Source organism: Toxotes jaculatrix, chromosome 16 (assembly GCF_017976425.1).
Source record: "Toxotes jaculatrix isolate fToxJac2 chromosome 16, fToxJac2.pri, whole genome shotgun sequence".
Classification (NCBI taxonomy): Eukaryota; Metazoa; Chordata; class Actinopteri; family Toxotidae; genus Toxotes; species Toxotes jaculatrix.
The window spans coordinates 4,394,183-4,420,274 of NC_054409.1; the positions used below are offsets into that span (position 1 = coordinate 4,394,183).

Below are 26,092 nucleotides of genomic sequence, written 5' to 3' on the forward strand. Positions count from 1 at the left end.
AGGTCAAACAGGTGCTTGACGCAGAGCTTCCATGATGTAAACATTAAACATCTGCTGTGTCTCCGCTGGTGGGAGCTAAAGTCGAAACATTTAGAGCTACAGAATCGCTACGGACACTCTTTCTACATGGATGCGCAGGTTTTTGCCCCTTTTCTTTCTTCTGTTATTTTTCAAAAAGGCCAAACCCCGTGGGAAGATGATTTAAACAGGAGGAGACCCCCACTGTACAGCTGTACAGGCCCCCCTGACCAACCAGTAGGAGTCACTGCTGCAACAACTATGACAAAAAACCCCAAATCATTCCGCCCAATAAAGACTGAGTCATATTGACATACTGTATGTGTGAATCAGTGGGTACTGTGCTAAGTATCCGTTCACTCATCCATGTCATTGTGTTGTTTCTTCATCTTATTCATATTGTTCTGAGCACATGTATGTCTGTGTCCATGTGTTTTGAAGATGTGTGTGTGCAAAGTTTTTTTTTTCCATTCCAAATTTCAGTTTGTATTACAACAAATCATTTATTTATTTACTCAAACTCTTTTTTTTTTTTTTCTGTGAGGTAAGGACACTAAAAGCGTAGAAATGGATAACCTACCAACAGAATTCTATTACTTTGGTACCCCAAAGTTGATTCCTGGGTGCCAGGCTAACTTTGGTGACATTCACCACTGGACAAATCTCTCACAGACTCACCTCCATCATCAAACAGCCACCAGACATCCACTGTGCCCTTCCCTTGTTTCTTCTGGAACTGCTGGCCAGCTTCCAGAAGCCTCTGGTCAGACACATTCAACGGTACGGTGGGACTCCTCTTGTCTGCAGGGATTGTGTTGCAAAACAGATGTATGTAACACACACCACACCACACCACGCACACACACAACAACACAGACAGAGGAAAATTCATTTAAATGGCAAGACAAAACTAACTGCAATCATTTGTTGGCCTGTTGGGAGTCCTGAGAGTGTTAACTCATGTTGGACAGAAACCAAGTGGACAAACAATGTGTGGTTTGTGTATATTTGTCAGCTCTGGACAGACATGTGTGGTGTTTGGCTCTATACTCTTTAGTGTGGCTGTAGAATAACATCTTGTGTTTGAATGATAGTACAACGAGTGTTATTTTAGAAAAAAGGTGTGATGGTGAGCTCAAAACACACATTAAACAATTTGAACAAAATTTTTAAAAAAAAGGCAAGCTATCAAACCCCAGCACTACAGCTACTGTCAGTGTTTCCCCTGTAGATTTTTCTTTGGTAGTTTTTAGAATTGTGGTTTTAGAGCGGCTCTTTTCTAAAGGGCCTTAAAAAAAATACCATGCCAGCAGTTTTATTTTGAGCCAAATGTTATGTAATGTATTATTTATTTTCATTTAAAAATGTTTTCCACAGCATCAAAGTATGGAGACTAAAAAGCTGCAGACTGACAACTCTTAGGTAGGCTTTTCACGTTTTGGTTTAATGAATCAGTGTTTTGTAATTTTTAGAACAATTGTCAAGAAGCCAAGGTGTGCAGAAACACTGATAAAATGTTAATAATAATAATTCAATAATAAAAAGTTCTGTACTTTGAAAAGCATTCCATGGTGTAGGTTTTTAGATTGAGTTCTTCCCTTCCAAACAGCTCTGGTTCCACTGTATTAAAAAACAAATCTGTCCATCAGCCAGCTAAGGATTGGTCACACCTTTAAACCCGTGTGTTTATTATTTTAAAATATTTTGTATTTTTGCATTGTTTTATGCGTAAAAGTGAATCCTCTGTTGTGATATTATGGTATTTTACGTATTCTCAGACCAAGCAAGTCTGTAGCATTAAAACCTATGAGTGTCCAGAACTGAGCAAGGGGGCAAATCTTAGTGCTTTTAAATTTAGCTTCTCGTTTGATGCAGGTACTATTTTTCTAATGTCTAATATATGATTTCTTAAATTTGGGTTTAATGAACCACAGGGGAGACACCATCAATATTGAACAGCAAGCAAACAGGGGGGAAAAAAAAGCTGTGAGAGCCACAGGAGTTGGAGCTGGACAGGGCTGAAAACATGAAAACAGGAGAGCAGTTTTCATCCTGGAAGAGAAAGCCACAGACAAACTGTCATTTTCAGAGAGAGAAGAAACAGCAGGCGAGAGACTGAAGACAGTTTGGAGGAAATTGAAATGTTGGCACACACGTACAACATTAAATACTCAAGACTTGGATCGAGTTAAAGGCACTATCACATACAGTATAGCTTCAGAGAGTAGGCTTGAGCTAAAAGCTGGAGACTGTTAACAGGAGAGCAGGGGGGAAACAGAGGAAAAAATGTTATTACCTAAAGCCAAAGAAGCTAGTGGGCCGGAAACACGGGACAGACGCAGAGAGACACAAGACAGAGACAGCGGGGTGCAGGATGGTATGTTAATACAAGAGGAATTCAAAAATATACTGTGAAAAATGAGCTGATGGAAAGAGAGAGCATGAGGAAAGGAAAATATGACTCGAGAGGAAAGTAGCACAACCAAAGAGAACGAAAAGAGATGGAGAAAGATCAAAACAAAGCAGAGAAAGAAAGAAAGAAAGAAAGAAAGAGTTTAAGGCAACCCAATAAAGTGGATTTCCTGCCTTTTTTCAACAGGGGCTGAGTTGTAGCTTTGCCATCATCATCGTCATCTGGGAAATTTGAAAGAAAAGGAGAGAGAAAAAAATAAATAAATCATAACTGAGGTGAAATGCTGTTTTGATGTGCCATCAACTTACAACCAAGGTTTCCTGGTCATGAATTAAGATGAAGGTAAGTTTTAACAGAAAATGTACAGTAATACAATACTTCAACAAACTACTACAACAAAGCAGACATACACATACAGTGTGTTCCTGATGAGCACAGTTAGCTGTGAGCTTCATGCAGACTGGCATGCATGTTCAAGGAAAAAAAAAAAAAAAAAAAAAAAAAAAAAAACAACCTCTGCTGAAGTTTCTCTACTTGCAGGAGTTTTAACAGAGACCTCAGGCCTGGTCTGAGCCATAAAACCAGAGGCTCTGAGTCAGGACTGGTGAGCAAAATCACCATGGACGTGGGAGAGTATTCAATATGTATGAATCAGTTCGGATTCTCAAAGCTGAACTCCTCCACTCAGACTTGGGCTTGGGTTATAATGAAAATCTCACAACAGTTAGGAGGGTGATTCAGAACAGAAATTAGAAGAGGGGAACCAGGCAAAGATTCTGTCTTAATGACACCTCAGGTAGGAGCTTTGGCTGGGACTAAGAGGATTACCCAAATCAAAGCATTTATCTTCATTTTCCTACCACCAATAGACTCATGCCATACACACCACTCTGACTTTCTCCTTCTAACAGAAACACAGTTTCCATTTTTTTTAAACTTTGCCTTTTGTTCTATCGCTGTTAAGCTACTGTCAGTGAAAGTCCACACTTCCAAGTTAAAGGGATTGTGGCCCTTTTGAGCCTCTAGAATGTTTTTCTTTTAAAATATGAAACATACAGGAAGTGTTGAATTTCATTGACAGTAACTTAATAACAATGACAAAAAATTATAGTGATTAAAAAAAATAAAAAATGTTGGAGCAATTAAGGCACAGTGATGTATTGATTCAGAATATGAAGTGGAAATCTGTATGTCAGCGAATTTATCAAGAGAGCAGGTGAATATGTAAGAATGATTGCGTTTACATGGCTAATAACGTCAACAATAAATTAAAACAGGAGCCAAACAGAAAACAGGGTCTTGGTAAAATATAGACAAGTGATACAAATTTTGGTTACAACTACAAACATACAGTAAAACTGTAATGGCTGTAATAGATTCGAGAATGGTATGTCCTTGAGGGGGGGATTTGTTTGGCATGATTTCATTTGGCTTGTGCCACTGAAGACAGTAAACTAAGCATACAGTGGTAGAGTTCTTTGCTGTTCATATATGAAACGCTTGACCAAACTTAAGAACAATAAATATCAACACAAAACAGTTCCGCTTCCGACATTCCCAACGGCAGGCCTGACGATGAGGCCTGGCGTTGGGAATGTCTGGAACTACAGTTCCCACAACCTGGGAGCCGTTTGTTTGTTTGTTTGTTTGCTTGCTTGCTTGCTCTGCTCTGAGTTGTGTGGGCCGCAGTCATCCGCTATACTGATGCTGATCTCTCTCGCTCTCTCTGCAGCCTCTTTCTCTCTCTCTCTCTCTTTCACTCACATGCACACACAAACAAACACACTGCCGCTGCCTTAGTGACCCATGACCCCTGTGGTCCCACTGGGCCCAGTTTGTTAGTGCACAGATGTCTTGGGCCATACTGTGTGTGTGTGTGTGTGTGTGTGTGGGGGGGGGGGGGCATAATAAGGGAGGCTGTTAATGGATTAAAAGGGATCTGTGAGAATGGAGTTAAACTGATTTCCTGGATGAAAAAACTTCCTCTGTCATGAACTGAAATAGTGTTTGAGAAACATTATCTCACACACACACACACACACAGTGTTACTATAAGAAGCAATTGAGATGAATGTGGAGCTGTTCACACTGAGGCTGGCAGACCTTTCTGTATAGCCGGGCTGTTCTGCAGGCTGGTGGCCTTGGAGGACGGCTTGGATGAATCAGCGTCAGAGTCTTTGCTGGTGTCTATGGATACGATCACATCCTTCATCCCTGAAGATTTGTCCTGGGAGGACAGCAACTCATCTGGGAGGAAATGGAACAGAAGGGACAGATAGTGACAACGAAGAGAAAATAAGGAGAAGGAAAGAGTGCGAGGGTGAGAAAACAATAAATCAAGAACAAAACTATAGTACAAAGTCATGCAGCCCTCACACAAATCACTGAAGTGACAGAAAAAGCACCACTTTTGGATGAAAGGGTTATAAAGGCTCTTAGCAGTGGACTTCCATAAAGATGGGGGGAACTCACGACAGATTTATTTAAGTTTATAAATCTATTTTAAATAAGAATCATCAAATTTGAGATATTCTGAATTTTAGTCCCTATAAGTAAGGACTCCAAAAACACTGGATCCTACCTTTCCCACAGAGGATCTCTTCATTAGACTCTCCCTGTCACTACACAATCTGTGTCAAACGTGAATGTGAGTTGCATATGCGTGAGTGTAAAAGGGTTGCATCTCGTAAGGCCTGCTATCTTGGACAAGCTAGCGTGTTAAGGCTAATGCTAGCTGTTAACTAGCTGTGAGCGCTCTTTCCTCAGCCATCATGTTAAGGCTAATGGTAGTTGCTAACTAGCTGTTCGCAGCCAGCCTTCAGCCAGCAAACAGCTCTGTGGCAACTGGTGATTTTATCATTAGGAGCAGTCGGAAGGGATTTTTCAACAACAGAGGCTTTCAAAGTTGCATTACTGGAAATGTATGATTCAGCCATTTCGGAGCTTGATCCATAAGAAAGGCTAATAGTTAGAATATCAACCATTGCTGTTTTGATATTTGACCACATTTCTTTTCTCACCCATGACGCATGATACTAAATGCTTTAACAGACCTTTAGTTGTTCATGCTATCATTGTAAATTCAACCATTATTTGAAAATCATCTGTTAAGTTACATTATTCAAGTTTATTGTGCGTTTATTTGTGTGATTTTATATATGTGGAAGGAAAAAAGGTCATTGTATTGATGATGGATTTAATTACTTTATATGTCATTCTGGATATGATCTGCCATGTTGTGTTACACTCTATACTGGAAAATTCATATTGATTTCCACCATGTTGCTAAATACTCCTCTGGAACAATGTTGTGTCTGGATTTGGATGTGATACCTTGTCCTTGGATATGGGACACATCCAGACCCTCTTTCAGTCGCAGAATAACAGCACCAAACTGAAAGTCAAAGGCATCGCTGAGAGAGAAAAACACATAAATAAAAGATTCACATCAGCAGTGGACAGATTGAAGCATGACATGCTCACTAAACCTAAAAAAAGAGACTGAAATCACAAAGGCTCTGCTGAGGGAACTGTACACAACAAATGCCAGGTTCAGACATCTCTCTTAGTTGAACCTTACAGTGTGTAAATTGCCACGGTTGCACACTAGATGGAAAGTAAAGGGCACATTGCTAAGCGTATTAGCTGTGATTTTAATATTGTACAGCTGGACTATCTCTGACCTTCAGCCCTAATGCCATAATCCCCACACTCTACAATGAGGTACTCATTCATCTTAAGTCCTTCACTCATAGTCTCACATGACTGATATAGGGTTCAGAAGGGAAAAAAGATTTCACATGAACAAACACTGTATTCCTGTGCTCAAGTAAGGGGACTGGCTGTGGGTGTAGTGTCTGTGCCCTGTGCCAAACGGGAGAGCCTGAGAGCTCCATGTTCATGGTGGCAATAGATTTGTCGCAATTTAATTCATGGAAAATATGTTTGTTAATAATAATTCATGCATAAATAAAGAATATTATGACAAAATGATCTGGTTATTTGAAAAAAAAGAAACAAAAACCTATGTCTATGGTCCTGTGTGTGTGCATGTCTGACTATATTGCCTAATACTATTTTACACTGCTTTTCAAAGTCTGAGCTGAACGGGTTAAAGACGAATGGGTTGCTGACGAATAATTTGCTTATTGATTATTTAAAAATGTAATGAAATAATACTTCAAAACAGTATATCTTTAACTGGAAACTGGTGACTCTTTCCACTTAGGCTTGGATAAGTTTCATCTTTGAAGCAGTTCTACTCACTGAATCATACTGATGTAAGTCTCCACGTTCATCATGTCACCGTCCCTCCAGTCGTTCTTGAAGCCCAGGACCAGGGTATTCGGCTTGAGGCGACCCAGGCCAGCAGCCTTGAGAGGGACAGTGGGAGTGGGAGACACAATTAAAACGAATTCACACCAAAGAATCACTGTCACGGTCATTCTGGAGCAATAAGAACCAAACAAATTTTAATTGGACTGTTTAGCCCATCACTGGTGCCATGGTGACACTCTCAGGCTGGTTATCACTTCCAACTTTAACACTTGAGATGGAAACTTTGGCAACGTTGTGTATGACTCACCTCTGTGAGAACTATTTCACTGGTGCCTGCCAGTTTAATTTCTCACCAGAAGAACAGCACACCACAACATCACAATTTATTTTCCTTCTTGCTAACAAATGTAATGTGCAGAGCCAAACCAACAATGAATGTATCCTACTAGTATTGAGTATCCAAAGTCCAATATATCTTATATCCTCTGTGCCACAGAGCTCCATTGTTGTCCAAAGACTAAAGACATTAGACCAAAGACATTAACCACAATGTCCTGCTGCCAGGAATACTCACCAGAGCACCCAATGCTGGTTAATCTGCAGCTTAACAAATCAAAATATATAACTATTTGTAACCAATGGGCTCGGAGATGAGTGCCACAGACCGGCTAGAGATGTAGGGAGGTGTTCAAAGACAGCCTAACAGATCGTACTTTTCATGGCATTTGCTGACAATAAGAAAAATACAGAGTAATGCCAGTCTTTAATCTTTATCTTCTAAATTTCTTCTTTCCTTTTCTTGCATGGGAACAGTTGTTTATATGGGACTTTGCAGCCTAATGAGATGCTGTGTGTGATATTGGGGTATAAAAAGAATTTTCATTTGATTTGAAGTGCACTGAGATCATTTGAGAAAGATTAAATTCAATAAAATGTACAGCCTCTTGCAAAATGAAGAGATGAACGATTCTAGACAAGCAACGTTTTTGCGACAATTATGAAAAACATGCTATTGGTATGTATGTGAGTGCGCAGTGAGCCAACACCACTGGCTGTTGGTACTTGAAGCTTGAACAGTGCTTCCTGGGAAATTAATTGCTGCATGTAGACAGCTAACTTGTCTCAGAGCAGTCAGTTGTTTGCTGTTTACTCGGCGATATCCTTCAGAGAAACCCAGGAATTTGAGATCTAATCTCTAGCACCATTACAGCAGTGCTCTTTTCCTACCTGGAGCAGGTACTGCGTGCCCTGCCTCATGTCTTCAGCGAACACCGGCGTGTAGAAGGCTTTTGTCTCATTCTTAAGCAGCCAGCGCTGGTACCGGGACTGCTCTGTGGCTAGATCTTTGAAGTTTGGCCTTCTGTAGCCCTATGGACACACACACACACACACACAGATGTTAGCACACATACATTTGCAGGTCCACCTTTTCCGAGCTCAGATGTCACAGGACGCTTAATGTAATCCAATTTTGATCACAGACTGAAGAATTCAGCATGTAGAACAAAGTCTTCCTTTGAATCCCCTCATCAGGGAGTTTGTTTATTTCTACAGAATTCACAAAGCTGTTCTCCAGTCAGGAAACTGCAGTGCTATTAGCTGGGAATGTTTACACCATTTAACCTGTTCTGAGGTCTTTTTTTTCTGTCCTAATGGAGGCAACATATGCGTGCACGAAGGCAGATCAGAGGCCAGTGGTGGAGGGGTGGCGTGTTGTGCAGAGGCGGTGTGTTCTGCAGAGCCAAAGCTCCTGGACTGCACAGAGCCTTGCATTCATTCAAACAAAATGGCCTTTCTATTGTGAAGCCCTTATGCCTGGCCTGGATTTGTAAAAGGCTGTGTTTTTTTAACTCTGTGTAAACAGGAGTGGAACTAACACATCAACCATATCACCACTGTGGCTCACTGAGCCCATTTTGGGGTTCTAAGAGAGTAATACAGTGCCTAAAGGAAAGACAGGTAAATCAAATCACAGCTCTGATGATGTGTGAAAGGGAAAATTAGCTTCAATTGACTAAATAAGAAATTTAGAGCACAAACAGATATGCTGCATATGACAGTATCTCCAAACTTTTCATCTGAACTTTATGTCCACAACACTACATGTCTTGGTCAACATAGTTAAAAAAAAAATATATAAACAAAAATTAAACAAATCTATGGAATTCTTATCAAAAATATTCGTTATGTTGTGTGTTTGCATTAATACATTGTTACTGAATGTTTTTTGTTTTTTTTTATTCTTCTATATCCAGTATTCTCTTATGAATATAACTTTCTAAGAGTTGGTGGAATAGGTGGAGACAATGGACAAGATATTTGACCTGCCCATAAGACTTAACCACTGTCCAAAACGTGGTGTATGCTCCAATTATACTGTGCAGACTGCAGTCAGACTCAAAATCTGATAATCCTAATCAACCAGCATCGTCAACATCATCAGCTCAGTTGCAGACTAGCTCAGAAAACACGATTGTGGACACGAGTTGTGTTGTCCAGCAGGACGCCACCCTCTCTGCTTCCATCACAGTTAGGCTTGTGGTTCAGTCATTTTTAGGTTTGTAAAGTTTTACAGTCTTCTGTGTTGCTGTGCCTGTATTGCTCTGTGTGTTATGATGCAGCTAGTGACACAGTGATTCCACCGACAAAAGACCTGGGGTCTTCTTGACGACATTGATCCGCTCATATAAAATATCTGTGTGACAGCTGCTGCATCAGGAATGCAAAGAGTTAGAGAATTAGAATAGAGAGAGAAATTCTGATTACAGTTCCATTAGTTCCCATTCAGACCAATATCCTTAATGATGTTATTTACTATTGACCGTGTGACACTGTAGTCAACATGTTTACTTTAGATAGTCTGTCTGAAAGCTTTTTATCAAAACATCTGTAATATTTAATTAGATGTTATCATCATTAATGGTGATCATTGAGCTTCTGAAGCAATTTAGGACCATCTAAGGGTTTATAGAATGTCTTTTAAAGAACCACAAAAAGGCAAAAACAACAAACAACAATAAGAGTATCTGCTCACCGTGCGAATATGACCACAGATCATTAGGCCTACATTCTTGGTGAAGGAGTGGACCAGGTCCAAAAGAGCTGGTCGAGAGTTCGGGTAACCAGTCATCACCAAACACTGGGGTCTACAGTCAAGACAAATACAAGAGAAAACATCAATATGTCACCATTTATGTCAGATTTTATTGTTTATCTTGTGCTGTGATATTTACAGAAGTGCTAAGTTTTAAATTTGCAACCATTTTTTTTTTCCTCTGAGCTTCACAGTGGCCTCTAGTCTTCTTAGCACAGTGCAGAAAAAAACAAACAGGAGCAGAGTAGCGCACATCAAAGCAAATATGTTAAGCACCATGGGATTTAATGGAGGCAAGTGAGAGGAGACGTGAAGGAGCTCAGAGGAGCACACAAGTCATTCTGAGGACACCATCAGATGCCGCCCTTTTAATCTCTTGCTTGGTTTGCTGCCATGGGAACAGTCCAAAGGCACATTATCACTAATACATCCACAAAAACACCACTGCACCATGTGCAAGCATTCAGAGAATGAACGCATGTAGCACAATGGATAAATAAATAACATAGGCTTCTTGCGGTTAAATACTAGAACCTGATTTAGGTAACTTTTACCTGGTTACTTACTGCCACAAATAGGGTGGCGGGTGATTCAAAATTATCATCTAGCAGCTTATAGGGGAATAATATTCCCGAATTGTTCTTCCAATGATTCAAAATTAACAAAATTAGTCAATTAAGTGTCTATGTTACAGATGAAAAGGGGTCTCATGTAATGTGTATCAGTATCGTTGACAATAAAGTTTGTAGTTTGTAAGTACTGTATCCCAATATACTCTATACAGTTGGGGTCCCATTCAAAAGTATGGAAGAAGATGCAACCTGTAACATAACTGCTCAAACTTTTGCCATAAATGTCCATTGGTGTCACACAGACACAGTGTGTGTCAATACACTTTACAGGTACCGTTTTAGCATGCTAACAAATATCTGATTAGTCTGGCTAACTAATCAAAGGTTAGTTAGCTAGTTAGTTAGTTAGTTGACGTCCTTTTTGGTACCTGAAGTTCTTGATATGGTCCTCCACTCCACTGAGGTGCAGAGTGTGGGTCAGGGCCTGGTGGTAGGTCAGAGCCTGGGTTGATGAGCCCCAGTTCACATCTGGAGGGGAGGACGCATGCAGACAGAAACACACAGTGCAACTAGGAAGTGTGTTTACAGGTCATCCTGACAGGTCAAAGGCCATCTGACTCATGTGGTGTTACAGGCACTGAGAAGGCCCCCTATGTGTGTGTAGCTGCATGTCAAACTGAGAGCCACACAGGTGACAAAGGCCAGCTTTGTGTTTGAAGAGGTGCATGGATGTGTGTGTTTTTGTTTTTTTTTGTGTTTTTTTTTTTTTTTTGGGAGGTGGGGGCAACCTGACAGCTCAGTATCATGTAGCAGTGTGATATATGAATTAATTTGTTTTGCAAGTCTTCATTTTCACTTTGGTAAACTGTTAACATTCAAACATTCTTGGAAATGTCACAACAGAGATGTGTGCAGGTGGTGTACACACACATTTCAGCTTGTAATGTTTGGAATGTAATTTGGTTTATCTATAGAAGTAAACTTTTGCTATATTTCTTTTTCATATCAAATTTTGTTGTGAAAGCTACGATGCTAGCTTGTTCATGCTCCACTGCAATGCTAGCAGACCCACATCTGGGAACACCTGCTATAGGTGGAGATAATCCACATAGGTGCCTGACCAATGAATAAATGCTGATTTATGGTATAGCATAATAAACCACAAATACAAACATTTAAAATAAATTAGAATAAATGACTTCCTCTGCTTCAAGTCTTTTAAATATTTCATTTTGTCCCTTTTAATTTTTTTCCTGAAGTGAATGCAGGTTACAGTGAAGCAAAAATAACTGTCATTTATCTCATGTTTTCAGAATTATAGCATCTTTTAAATTACTCTGAGGACATAAATGCTCACTAGCACCAAAGTCTGAAACTCCTTGATAAACAGTGGCTACAATCAAGAAATGGTGCCACAGTGAAGTGACAGGCCAAACTGTGCCAGTTTAATTCTTAATAACTCACCTGGCTTCTTGTAACTGACGTAGATGTACAGACCCATAACAATGACGTTGGTGAAAAGAGCAGCCCACCAGTTGATGACAAACATCACCACACAACACATTATGGCTCCAGCAAGAGAAACCCACATGTTGTAGTATTTGAAGCTGGGTCGCCATCCTGCAGCACCAAATGAATACAAGTCACAACAAAGTAACAAACACAAATACATAAAACAAAGTCAAGAGTGGTAGTCAAGACTGTGTGTGTTGGGTATTATTAATGCATAATTAATGATTATGAGGAGATGCACGTCGTGTCAAGGTTGAGCACAAGTTCTGATTTGTCAAAGACTCCTTAACTGACCGGGGTCAGACCTGCAATTCAAAAGGCTAGAAAACAGGGGAGACCTTTTCCAATCATTTTCATTATCAAACATAGTAAACATAGTAAATGTTGCTGTTAAAGAGTATGGATAAAGTTAAAGTTGAAGTTGGGAGTTAGCAGCAGGAGTTAGCAGCCTGTTAGACTGGACACCAGAAGGTTATACCAACTATTAGGGACCATTTTTATATACTGGGTTCCACAGAAACTAGACTAGTGGGATTTTAGTAATGGGATAGAGTTGGACTGTGTGTGGTTACACAATGACAGAGTCTAAAACCAAACCACAGGACATAAAGGGTACATTGATGGTGCTGTTCTTCTCAGTACCGTGCAGGGGTTTTTTGTGTGTTCCCAAGAGTGGGGACAGACTGACCCCCAAGAGGCCAGAACACCAAATTTATAGTCTGTGGTTGTAGAGCCAGGAAAAAAATACATTATCCAACATCTGTATTACTGCTGGCCTTTAATTGAGTCATGTACCATTTAAGTCCATGTAATTATATGACCTGTTTGAAGGAATTAGAAGCAGATAAAGAATCTGTACCTGAAGTTCTGCTAGAGCTTTGGTGTTGAGGGGGGAGAAAAGTACAGAGCTCAGTATAAAAAAACCAAACAAAAAAAAAAAAAAAAAAAAAAAAAAAACTGTGCGCATTTCATTCAGCTATTCAGACTACAGTCTAAAGGGTTAGTTCACCCAAATTACAAAAATCCATGCAGATGGTTTGCATTGCAGTTGTCCATCTCTTTCCAGAAACAATGTTTCCATCGTTCTGGACAATTCAAGAATTTTAGTTTAAGTCAGGGTTTGATAGCATGGTACAAAATTTAAGTCCAGTATTGCATCCTCTTATCAAACCTGAATATGTAAACACTTATATAAATAAGTAAAACTCAAAGATAAAGTTGAGATCTTTTGTTAGGTGAGAAGCCTGAAACAGTTTTGAGATTCCCAACTAATACACTACGTCAGAAAAACAGCCAGAAGAAGAAAAAGAAAAAGCTGAACTGAGATATTCTGACTCCTGAAGCTGAAGTAATACAAATATTGTTTCAGTCAAGACAACTTGTGAGTTTGCTAGTTTTGCTGGACTACATTGATGGACCCACTCTGTTAATGATCACAGAGTGGTGTTTATAGAACCAGGCTTCTTTTCAATCCCAAATGATCCTGGCCTGCAGAAAAACACATTATCCAGACAAGAGCTAAGTTTTATTTTGGCTTTTTGATCAAATTACTTACAGAATCAAAGATAATTCATTCAACTGGTAAAGTGACAGCAAAAAAAATGAGAAGCCTTGCTCATGTAACCTGAACATTTTGTACATTTCTCTTTGCTAATAAAAAGGATGTATGCATCACAAGCTGAATTCTGTTGGATTGTATCGGAGTAAGAGACATCTCTCTCTAAACCTGGAAAAATAAAACCTTAACTATCCGCACAGATGGAAATAACAGTGACAACGCTTTTTCTGTAATTTTGGTGAACCAACCTTGTACGAACAAATAACTAGCTAATTTATATGATAGCATTTTTTTTTTTTTGCACGGTCTTACAACATCACCTCTGAAAAACCAACAAACATCTTCAGATGTTTCTATGTGGTTCTGTAGTTCTATGTGAGCAGAAATCAGCCCCTTACCCTCAGTGTAAACCGTCAATACCCAGCTTGTGTCAGCCAGAGATAATTCATGCTGGCGTATTGTCCCAGTAACATTACTCCTGGCAAACTGGTCTGATGCATCTGTCATTAGACAGCAGGGCAAAGCAACACAACAACAGCCAAATGATGATGTACATCTACATTTAAAAGGGCTTTCAAAGTGCCAGAGTGTTTTTGTTCCATTTTAACACAGCTGTCACTCATAGTCATTCCTCAGTGAATCGTTTAAAAATAACTCATCTGATTTTATGGCAGTGTTTCAGTAACAGTGCCCCATACACTTCTACAGAAACATGTTTCAGTGAAACACTACAGTGATTAAGTGAGCGTCACTGGAGGGTGGGGGGGGGGGGGGGGTCTTAATAAACCTCATCATAAATATTTGAATAATATTAATAATATTAACAGCCTGTTACAACACTGAGATCTCATCAGACTTCATCAGACCGCATTATATAGTTATAGTTACAGTAATGAGGAAGTGGGGAGCAAATTGTGAACTTGACTTTTGAAAGAAAATGTACCCCCAGTCATTTAGAAACTATTTCATAGTCTCTTCATTATAGTTTCTTTATAAAAGCTTATTGTACAAAGTGAAAATCAGATAATTTAGACAAAGTAAGACTTTTCCAAATGAACAATTTAAAAGTAACAAATAACAAAAGTTATAAATCCTACAGTTTCGTGAAAATGGAGCTGCAAAAGATGGATTTTGCGTGTGAGATTTTACTGATGGACACTGAGGAACGAGCGAGTCAGTGAACCTCAGGTTAAACTGTTTGGTTATCTTTCTGAAAACTGAAGAAACTATAGATAATAGAATTTTGATATACAGACCTTATATTTGTGTGTAGCATGTTGTCAGTGTGTGTTTCTACTGTATTTCTTGACTTCCTTTTTTCAGAAACTGAACACTGCACTTATATTACTGGTATATAAGTGCAATGTTCAGTTTACTAATGTAAATGATCATCTGACTGCTCCTGCAACGCACTGAAGAAATACACAGTAGTTCTACATCAGATGTTCTGTTAGCTTTTTCATGAGCAGTCTGACGTGACCTGTCTTGTGAGCAGTCAAGCACTGGCTCTAAGCTCTGTGAGGCACTCTGTAGCTCACGACATGTCTAAGTGCTTCAAGTAATTCCTTCTGAAACCCCATCATTTCCCATAACAGTCACTGTTAAACACCATGACTCGTGACTCTGCTCTTGTGGCCGATGAACTGCTGTTTTTAAAATCAGACAACGGATGTGTCTTATGATAAGTTCCTTTGACGTCTTGGTTCTGGATCGATTTTTTTTTTTTAACTTATTTTCTCCTGTTTCAGGGTCTTATCTGATCTTACCTGGTGAGTTAGCCAGTGAGGCATGGAACACAGAGAAGTTGATCAGAGCATAGGATGCCAAGAAGAAGTTGGAGATGATGGGGGCAATGGTGTTCAGCTCAGCTGCAATAAGAAAACATCAGGCAATGTCAAGCTCAGAATGGGCCAACACTCCCACCTGCAATTTCATGCTCTCCAGTCCATTCAGCAAAAGCCAAAATACAGGTGGACTTCAAAACCTCAGTTTCGTTATACTGGAAACCATGCCCATGTCCTGTAGTGCCATATTACTGTCAAACTTGTATCTTTTTTAGTCTGTCAAAAGATAAGGTCTCTGAAAACAGCTAAATAGACGTGACAGTGCTTTATTTTACAGCTACGTCATTTCTTAAACTAAAAATATTTTTCAAGAAAATCTTCCTGATAGAACTATGTCATTTGGTACTAATCATAGACACCATTTCAGCCAAAGTTCATTTGTTCACTTATTATTGGAAACTTCATGGTTCATATGTTAAAACTGTTGAAATGAACTAGAAAAGCATCAGCTGGACACTGTCTTCATTTTCCCCATAATTAGTACCAAACTGCATTGTTCTTTCCCGGAAAACTTTCTGAAAATTACAAACCTGTGCAGTAAAACCTTACGGCAAATATCACTTAATGTTGTTAATGTTGTTAATAATCGAGTCTAACATTTTCATATAGTGGAGGGCAACAAACACCATGGCTTCTCGGCTGAAAGCTTTTAAGTAGTGTGAAGTGTGATCTCATATAAAGATATCTCATATCATCATATAAAAATATCTCAAATAAACAAGCGGGTGTGCCACAGCCATACCAATAAGGATGAAGGCTAGAGCGATACAGAAGGTCAGGATATAGCCTCGGAGGGGCTCGTTGTTCTTGCCATAGCCTTTGGCGAACATGCCCAGACCAGGGTAAATGTTGTCCTTACATAAAGCCTGTGAAAACAGAAATCAGTACTTGTACATAAAGAAAAACTGCAACAAATATTTAAAAAAAATCTAAAAATGAATTGCTGGCTGGTTATTTGCATAATTCATTAGATTCCTTGATGATGAAGTTCAGGTTGGGGCTCTCACCTGAAAAACTTTAGGGGCACTGACTAAAGAGGCCAGAGCTGAGGACAGAGTGGCAGAGAAGATTCCAGCACTGATGATGGGCCCAAAACCAGAAACCAGGCTCATCACCTGAACAGAAGATTCAATTCAAAGTCAGTCGTTTGACTTCTGTATCCAACAACTGACGCGGTTACTTTAACCTCTGTCCTCTGAAATGTTCCAAATATTCTTCAGACGTCACTTAGAGCTGCTGTCATACCTGGAAGTCATTATGGAGTCCGTAGGAGCAGTCCTTTTCACTCTTACAGGCAGAGAAGTCATAGCCAAATTTGCAGGCAGCGCCAGTGCAGTTACTCATGAACTGAGAACTGACCGTGTCGTTCAAATTTCCACTGGCGTCTCTCAAAATACAGGAGCCTGTTGTTACGAAAGTATTATGTATGTGTTAAAACTCTGCTAAGGAATGAGGTAAACTTGGGGAAAAAAATTAAGCTATGCAGAATATGAAAAACAGTAGTCGCACCTGTGGAGACAGCAACACCCAGGTAGACTATTCCTGTGATCAATATGGCCAGAAGGGTTCCTCTCGGAATGGCTAGCTGTGGGTCCTGCAACAAAGCACCACAACACGGATTTAAGCCTTCTGATCCTTATCGATGAAGGAATTTCAGATGACGCCACTGAAGGTCATCAACACAATCATTGTTTCGCTATTTCCGAGCAGAGTAAATCTCTGAAAGCACCAATCACATTCACCTGCTCAGAAGATTGTACTTACAGTGAGTTAGCTGGATTTTACTGCTTTAGTCAAAGATAAACTGGTGGGGTGGGGGAGATTCATTTATTCATTCCCCAGGTGACTTACAGCAAGGTCTCCTGAAATGTTGGCTCCGGCCAAAATACCAGTGGCTGCAGGGAAGAAGATGGCAAAGACAGAAAAGAACGTCTCCTCTCCTCTGAAGTCCGGACCCATGTTCTCCCACATGATTGCCCCTGACAGGATAAAAAAAAGACATTGTACAGATGTTAATTCTGCCTTATAAGTAGCTTCACATGAGAAATCAGGGCGTGTCATACCGTCATAGCCAAAGAAGCCCATAGGTTCCTTCGACTTGACAGGAATGAAGGTTCCAATGAAGAAGTTGATGATGGCTGTGATGAGGACAACAAGCAAGAAGATCTGGGCCTACAGAGAAGCAAATGAACTAGTGGATTAGTCACCACTGATCAATGTATAAATCAATTACAGTGCGTGTCCTGAGTCTAAATGGGTTTTCTTAAAGCCTGCCGTGGCATTTTTTCATCAGGACATAGACATAGCTCTTTTAGGTTCTCATGGAGTTTAATGTTTAGTTGGCAGTGTATCAGAGATGAGATCCTGCTCCCGTACCTTGGCCTCCCATTCCATTCCTGCCACGGAGATGCCCAGGAGAGCGATAACTGTGATGGTGCCGATGATTCGGATATCGTTTGTTGGGTCCGTCATTAGGGCCCCTGCACCCTGAGAGACAGAATTACATGGAGTTATTAAATTAAGTAACATTGAACTGCCAGTTCCTAAAGTTTGAAGGTATTTTTACATTTACTTGATATTGCAAAATAGCAATATAGGTTAAATGGCAACTGTAAATTGCCCCCCACCTCTTGCGCTAGTGTCAGCGGGATTGGGTTTAGCCTTGCTTTAAACTTGCTATATAAATGGTGTCATATTGCTAACCAGGTCTGTTGGACCTGGGGAAGGTCTGAGGTATACTCAGAGCCAAAATGGTTGAATTGCACCAACAGGACAAGAGACACAAACTGTCAAAATCATACCACAAGGTCTTTTGAGAGACTTACAGCAAGAAGGTCCACAACAGTTTCAGCGAAGCCCACCACATACATGGCTACAGCCACTGCGTTGGCGAAGGCGAATATCAGACCAATAGAGCCTCCAAACTCTGGGCCCAGACTCCTCGATATTAAGTAATAGGCTCCACCTGAAAATGAAAAGAAATTGACAAGACGTTAGGAAAAGTTAACTGCTGTGAAAACCAATTTGAAATAAACAGATGGTATGGATTTGCTTTTCTTTTACTGGCATACAGTAGGATGACATTGCAATGTTTGCACCTGAAAGTATTGCACCGGTGAATGACTGTCAGCAGCCTGTTCCATGTATGGTGTATGCGTACTTGGCGAATAAAGCTGATTCTGATTCTTACACACCCTTCTGTGACTTCTCTGTTGTTTGGGCCACATAGGGCCATCAGAGGCTTCCATTAGCACAATTAGCACAATGGTCAATTATGCACTCTCCTCTCATGTGATGTGTTTTAGAACACCACGGGCACACACAAAATCAACGGTTGGGAGAAGTTTCCAGGGCAGCCCGCACGCCATATCATGGTTATTTTAGTTCCAGGATCACGTATCACTCGGTCAGCTGTTTGAAACAGCATGTTGGCTTGGGCGAGCTACTTCTAACTAACTTCTAACTAACTTCTAACTACTGGGCTCATGGTCTGTATTCATACACTTTCCTGCAACAAAGCAGATTAAAATTACCAAGAGGCCTGGCTGGAGAATTCAGCAGCACATAGTTGCAATTGTGTTGTGGATGGTGTTGTGGAATGAAATGTTTTTAATTTTATGGCTCCCGTGCACAAATGAAGATCATTATGACATAATACTTAAGTAGTACACCTTAAGTATTATGTGTCTTGTTTCCCTTCACTGCCAAACTCCCCCTTTCAACTTGTCTAGATGTGCTGCATAGTGGGAGCAGCACAGCTTTTGTAGTCACACATCAAGGCTGAAACATCACGGCTCGCATCGGGAGACATGACAGGGACACAATCAGAGAAATTAATTTTGATTCCCCTCTGGGAAACTGAAGCACATGTTTTTCTACACGCTGCAGGAATGTGTCTGGTGGGGACACGGTGTAAATGAGAGTCTAGATTCTAGACCCATGATTAGGGTTTGGCTCTAGTCCACTCACAAAAATTTTCCATTTAGTTTATATTCATGTCAACGCTGATTTACAATGATTAAAGACTTAATCCTTACTGGTGGAAACCAGCCTAAGTAAACTTTGTGATGATTTAATTTCCTTGATGCACATGCAGCGTTGTTTAAACACTCATACAAGTGGAGACATTAGCTTCCACACCCAACAGAAGGGGCAGTGGATTTACAGTGCTAGGGTAGCCCACAAGTTTAACACGTTGCGAAACATAATAAAGGATTAAACTTAAACTTTAGCATGCTCTTACTATAATGGCAGTCATGGGTCATGACTAATGTGTCATATTTTGTTATTTGCACTGTCAGAAGTTGGTGAGAAACAACATTTTGTTTCAGCTGACTGCATTACAAGAAGTCTCAAGGCATGTAATTAAATCCACTGTATGACCATGCTGGGCAGAAAAGACTTTTGTTTCACTTCACCACCCATTATGTGTCAACAGTGGAAACTCTGCTCTATTACTCCATACCAAGTTCAATAAAAAGACATTCGCTGATCTTTTAAAACACAGGACAAACAACGATGCTCTCTTTCGGTATCATGTACGTGCTTGTAAATGGAACCATATACAAAAGGGGCGCAGTGACCTACTGAATAAGGTGGAAGTAACAGGCGGAGAAACAAAAGAATAGAAAAGAAAAGAAAAGCAAGTTTCAGTTTAACAGTAAAAGTGACTCAACACCTCCTGTTTTTAGGAACATTTTGACCAAATGTCACAACGGCTAAAACTAACTCTAATGTGACAACAATACATAAATCTCTGCATCAATTACCCAGGAACGTCAGTGACAAACCTAACATCAAAATTAGGCCACTGTGCAGGCCTTCTCTTGAATGCAGTGCTTAATGGCAGGGCAGGAGTTGCTAAAAAGGCTATAAAATGGTATGAGTGTAAGTGATCTTAAAGTAGCTAATATAATGTACAGATAAAAACTGGCTGTGCTGGGACTGTAAGGCCGTGTTCAAACACAGCTCTCTCTCTAAGTGATGCCATCCCGCAAGGTGTTACGCTGGCTAATCAGATATATGCCAGTTGAAATTCCCTGTAGATTACCTTGTAACATGAACAGGGTAATTTAATTTCCAGAGTAGTAAAATACTGTCTTATACCCTGTGTAGTATTATGAACTGCTGTGCAGTGTGTTGTTAACTGCTGTACAGTTATGTGGTACACCTTCAAATTCTTGGATCTTCTACTTTATATCAGCATTTCAGGGTTTGGATTCCTGTTTCATGTTTTCATCACTACCAGTTCCATTTGTTTCCATCGCTATTACAAACCAAACCTTGATGATAACACAACAATCCCAACTCAAGGTCCGCATGATAGCCTTTTTTTTTTTCCCGGAACTTTCAACCACATTCCATGAAGCAAAGTGCACAGTTATCATGGAGATAAATCTGGTGATATGGGAGCTCAGTAGCTCTAAACTGGGACTTCCCAAATGGAGAAGAGAGTGGACTCTCATTAACCAAGAGAGAGTACGTCCGGAAAGCTAAACAACAAAACTATCATTTCTATGTCACAATGATTTTATTTTCATCTCACTATGATTTACTGATCTAATTACAAGCCTGTTTTGCCCGAACCAATAAAAGAGGAATGTGTTAATATCCATGTCAGACCACCCAGTCTACCACTGCCTCCATTCAACTTCATTTTGCAGTCTTGAATTTCTCCTCTCACTGAGACAACTGAGAGAGATGTGTGTTTAACCCTTCTTTCATCCGACTCCGACTAATGAATGACTGATGGCTGGTCATGCTGGTTAAAACCACACAGGTGTTTCACCCTGTTTCACACCATATGATGAGGTCAAATGTTACATGAGAACTCTGCTGCTCCATACTCTCTTACGACTACGGGTGTTACTCTAGAGAAGGAAGTGATGGGTACCTCCTCGTACAAATCCATTGGTGGCAATGGCAGAGGTGGAGAGGCCAGTGATGGTAGTCACTACGGTAGCCATTGCGACGATCACACAGGCGAGAGCTGCGGAAGAAAAACACACGGTATGAGCTTTACAAACCTCTGGAATGAAAAACAATGTCCAGCACTGTTAACAGTTTTCTAGCAGGCCTTCCAAACGCCCCCGAGGGCTCTGTGAAAAGTTAACAGCACCACCCTAAAGACGAGCGGCTGCCATGAAGCCTGCCACATGTCACTTTGTGGTGATATTTCACTTCAAAGTGGAGAATTAATCAACAAATGTTTGGGGGGGTGGGGTGGTGGGGCCAAGGACATTAGAGGTGGTATGTTGTGTGTGAAGTGAGTGTAGCGGAGTGTCACAGGGGCTGAAATTACCACCCAGTGAGCACCAAAATGTCAAGTGTAAACTCTGGACTGCGTGCCAAACTTTTCTACACAGTTATATTTTGTCAGTTATGTGCAGCCTTTGTCACATCAAAGGGGAAACACGGGCTGTGTATCAAACAGTCTCCTGCCTGACTGACCAAACATCATTTAAAGGTAAGTATCAAAATGAAATAAAAATACAATGTTCTCTCTTTTCTCCAATGGCATCTCACCATGATATGACTTTTTTTTTGTTTTACTTGAAATCAGTTCAGATCCAGTTAATGTCTTTTGTTACCTACAGTTTGCCCATTTAATTTGATTTTATCTTTGACTTCATAATTTCTTATTTTGTTGTCTTTTGGGAAATACTGTTACCTGGGTTTTTTAAAAGATTACTGTGAATGAAATTTAGTTCACAGGGGAAGCAGCACTGGAAAAATGACATTAAAGGTTCTTATCACATGATAGGTGTCTGGTTGTTTGTTGCCTTAATTTGCTCAAGATGTTTGGGGGATTCAATGGTGTGATGTGATAGCTGGAAGGACAGAGCATCAAAACAGTGAGGATGAAACACTTATACATACAACATATGCCATAAAATGTTGTGGTTTACATGTTTCACGGTAAAGCAGAAATGGTCTGTGACTTCTAAGTTCAAGAGTGATGTTTTGAGTGTTGTTTTGATGCCAGATCCAATATGAGACAAAGTCAAGGATGTTGTCTACTCTGAATGTTCCTCAGCATGATATTGCAATGCAGGAAACAACATTATACAACAGTTTTGTGAGGGAACAAGCAGTCTTACACCATATACTTTTTCTTATACAACAAGGTTATTACACCACAGGCAGATTGTTACACAGCTTTCAACAAAGTCAAAGTCTCCTTTTTCTCCTTTTTTTTTTGAAGGACACTAGGTATATACTAATAAAAATGATTCAGAACTTCAGGTAAATGGTCAGCTCTTCATAGATGACCTCTACTTACCGATTCCAGCCTGACCCACAATCCATGTCATGCGGATGAAGAGCATCACACCCCAAATGTTCAACATGCAGCGCACCTACAGGGAAGAGGGGCTGTTACTGTGGGTGCATGAGCAGAGAACAGGTTCACTATAACCAGACAGTTGGGATTTTTTCCATCGCTTGTTTTTAAGGGAGAGACTGAGATAAGTGTTCACAAGACAAATGAAAGCTCCCTGTGGTTCATGCCAGTGTGGTTCATGCCGAGTGTTACTATCAGCAGTCAAGGGCTGACAGTATTGGTGTGCTGCACATGAAGTAAAAAAACAGTAAGACGATCTTTGGAGCTTAAATGCCACACCATTGGTGAGAAGATTGTAAGATTGTATTAAGAAAATGTCTTATACCATTTGATAAAAGCAATTAGAAACCCAGAAACATTAGAATTAGTGCAAGATTTATATTAGGGAGGAAGTAAGGACCAGTCATGTCAAAATAAAAGCAGGATAATAATATCCAGACACCATGGAAAAATTCCTCCTCTGCTGCTCCTCTCTGTACTTTCAATAAAATTAAATGTGTCAAATACAGCTCAACACGAGCCACATCTCTCAGCTGTTGTGAGTGATTTCTTCCTCCTCCTTTAAACAAACCACGATCTGAGCCACTAGCAATTCACACTCACGGTCCAAAATCCTTTACAAAGTGTCACCTGTTTGCACATACAGTTCAAATTATACTGCATAGTGGCACACTTGTCACCTGTGATCCAATACACTAAGTTGAACCGACCACTTAGACATATGAACAAGAGTGAGAATATAAGGACAAAGCATTAAAATTAATACAGCTACAAAACTTTAAGTAACATTTAGTGTCAATTTTTGCAGTTTGTGTGGTATTATTGTGGTAATGTTTTGTAACTTGCAACTTTAGTTCTCTTACATTGGCTGTTGACTGGGTTTCAGAATAGCAAAAGTTAAAACAGTAGAGAAACAGATGGATGGATAGACCGTCTTAGAACTCATCCAATAGAACTCACAGAACGATTCAATAACCCAATGACCAGTGTAAAGACAGGTAAAGAAAACGGAATATTTAATGACTACAAAAGAAAAAAAAAATCTGTGCATTTCAATAGTGACTCACCAGCACCCCCTTAATCCAGCCAAACTTCACCACTCCTTTGGACTCAGCTGCTTCTTTAGCAGCAGCCTCCTCAGCCGGGGTTAACTCGTCACCATTGGCAAACCCATCCTCAAACGGCTCCTAAAAAGTACAAAAAAATAAAAATGTATAAAATGATTATATGTGGAATATAGACTGTGGAGGAAAATTGGTGTTGTGACCCATAGACCACTGAAAAGACATTTTTAAAAGCTGGATTTTAGCATTGCTATTCCGTATTGCAGTGCCCGCTCACGTTTGAAATTTTCTAAAGTTCCACTCACACAAAAAACACATTTACAGTTGACACGACAAGTCGATCTGATAAGTGTTTGTCAAGAAAATGGAAATAAATCCAGACAGACAGACAGATAGACAGAGATTCCTCCATTTATAGTTAGATTAGATGGTAACCTTGGAGCCAATTCATATTTAGTCACAAGGCTGAATCCTGAGTGTAGCTCTGGTGGGGCAAGGAAGCAACCCTCTTGCCTGAGTGTGTTAGGCTGATTAGACATTTTCAGCCTTAATATCTCCTTAACAGAACAATTACTCTCAAAATCAAGTAGAAGTAAAAGTGAAATAGAAATACAGTAAATACTCAAACTGTAGATTTTAGAAAAAAAATACGTTTTTTTTCCCCACGTCAATACATCAATACTTGTTTTGATTGCCTGAAGTGAACTTAGAGTTGGTTTACAGTGCTTCATTGTGATGATTGATAGTCTTCTCAGTCAAGATGATTTTAGTGATTTTTTGGAAATAGTGAAACATAGAGATTTGACTTGACTGTATTTCCTTCTTGTATTTGGGCTACTTTTACCACAATATAACTACCTGAAAAGCCTTTAAAAATGCTAAATAATAACGTAATGTATATGTGATTTAAAAAAAAAAACCTTCAGGCAGACAGGTCACGTTTCTCTTGGCAACACTATTTAAAACAGACTACGGCAGTTAAAACACACAAAGCCTTCCTCCTATTCACAGACAATGTTGAGACATTGGTGGCCTCCCTGTCAGGACTCTCTGGGGAGACAGCATACAGTCCTTCCTGCATTTATAGCACATGTAATGACCTCAGGATGAACACAGGATGTCTGCAGAACAATCCTCTGACGTTTTCACTGCATTTCCTGCCTCAGCTGACCGGGAGGATTGCACATAAAAGGTGCCAGACAAAACGTATGCTTGACAGCATGACTTTGGAACAGACCAGCTCAGACATCCTTTACAACAGCTGAACAAAGGTGAGCCATTACCATCATTTTCATGGCATAGTGTTGTATGGCAGTCGGTTACCTCGCAGGCTACAATGCTTATTGCAATCCACAACAGAACATACTGAAAACGCTGCTGTTCTTACAACCTTCCTGCTTAGAAAGCCGCATATGTTTATCCTCAGATTGGTCCTCTGAGGACCATGAACGTGTTCAGTAAATCGTAAGGACATGACATTCTGTAATGTGTGTAAGTGGGATGTTGGGTTTTAAGGTTCGTCCCCAAATCGTGAAGCACACATGTTTTGGACATACAAAGACATTCTTTCTCTGTGAAATTCCTCTCGTTAACACAATCACCAAAAGCAGCAACAGACTGATATTGCTCCAGAAACACTAAGCCTAAGACCCCATTTTTACCACAAAATCCCAACAACACGCTTTCAGGGTAGCTCATCTGAACCTCCCACCTGATTACACCTCCCACCAGGTGGGAAACCTGTGCACAGCACAGAAAAGCAAATCTACTTCCATGGTCAAAGAAATGCCACATAAATCAGGAAGTATCTGTCCAGTTTGATGCCAACTCTCAGCATATGACAGTTTCTAAAAGCCTAGACCTTGTTCTGTAACATGGCCCTAGATCTTTTGGTGAAACCTTCTGTTTATCTGCCTGCTGAAATACAGTAGCGGCAAGGGACATTTGGCCAAAGTTTTCTAAATAAAAGCTCATTGAAAAGTTACCAAAACAAAAGTTTACTCATTCACTCTGGAGGTTACTGACTACTGCCAATGCTCAATAAATTTCCACTGCCAGCACCAGAGGTATGCACGGTCTATACATGCTTTATTTTTAGGTCATAACTGACTGGACATGTCAGGGGTAGGTTATATAACCCCATTAAAAAGAATGTATGTGTCACATTATGCTACGAAATTTGAAATTCCATGTTCGCTGCTATTATTATGGGCAACAATTTCATATGTTTGCAGTGCTCTCAGTATTTTTATTCTCTGGATGTCCAGTTCAAATGAATAATATGCATTCCCACTTGAAAACGTGTCTTGTTACAAGTCATATTCAGTTCTCTGGGAATGAATGACCTTGGGTTTATGGATCCACATACAGTGTCATTTTACAGTAATGGACAGTGTT

The 26,092-nt window shown here is 40.0% G+C and overlaps 1 protein-coding gene across 1 annotated transcript in view; it reads right to left on the reverse strand.

Annotated features, from left to right (window-relative positions):
* slc12a2 (solute carrier family 12 member 2) overlaps positions 1-26,092 on the reverse strand; it is a 56,288-nt gene that overhangs the window by 10,364 nt on the left and 19,832 nt on the right. The window contains exons 2-22 of the mRNA XM_041059061.1: positions 23,699-23,818; positions 22,572-22,647; positions 21,183-21,278; positions 18,115-18,254; positions 17,666-17,776; positions 17,353-17,461; positions 17,141-17,268; positions 16,799-16,883; positions 16,535-16,692; positions 16,297-16,404; positions 16,032-16,155; positions 15,212-15,313; positions 11,840-11,995; positions 10,804-10,903; positions 9,744-9,855; positions 7,937-8,077; positions 6,698-6,804; positions 5,765-5,844; positions 4,535-4,678; positions 2,605-2,652; positions 697-819 (exon numbers count right to left, since the gene is read on the reverse strand). Of these exons, the coding sequence (XP_040914995.1) occupies positions 697-819; positions 2,605-2,652; positions 4,535-4,678; positions 5,765-5,844; positions 6,698-6,804; positions 7,937-8,077; positions 9,744-9,855; positions 10,804-10,903; positions 11,840-11,995; positions 15,212-15,313; positions 16,032-16,155; positions 16,297-16,404; positions 16,535-16,692; positions 16,799-16,883; positions 17,141-17,268; positions 17,353-17,461; positions 17,666-17,776; positions 18,115-18,254; positions 21,183-21,278; positions 22,572-22,647; positions 23,699-23,818 (2,368 nt within the window). The remainder of the gene's footprint in view (positions 1-696; positions 820-2,604; positions 2,653-4,534; positions 4,679-5,764; positions 5,845-6,697; positions 6,805-7,936; positions 8,078-9,743; positions 9,856-10,803; positions 10,904-11,839; positions 11,996-15,211; positions 15,314-16,031; positions 16,156-16,296; positions 16,405-16,534; positions 16,693-16,798; positions 16,884-17,140; positions 17,269-17,352; positions 17,462-17,665; positions 17,777-18,114; positions 18,255-21,182; positions 21,279-22,571; positions 22,648-23,698; positions 23,819-26,092) is intronic.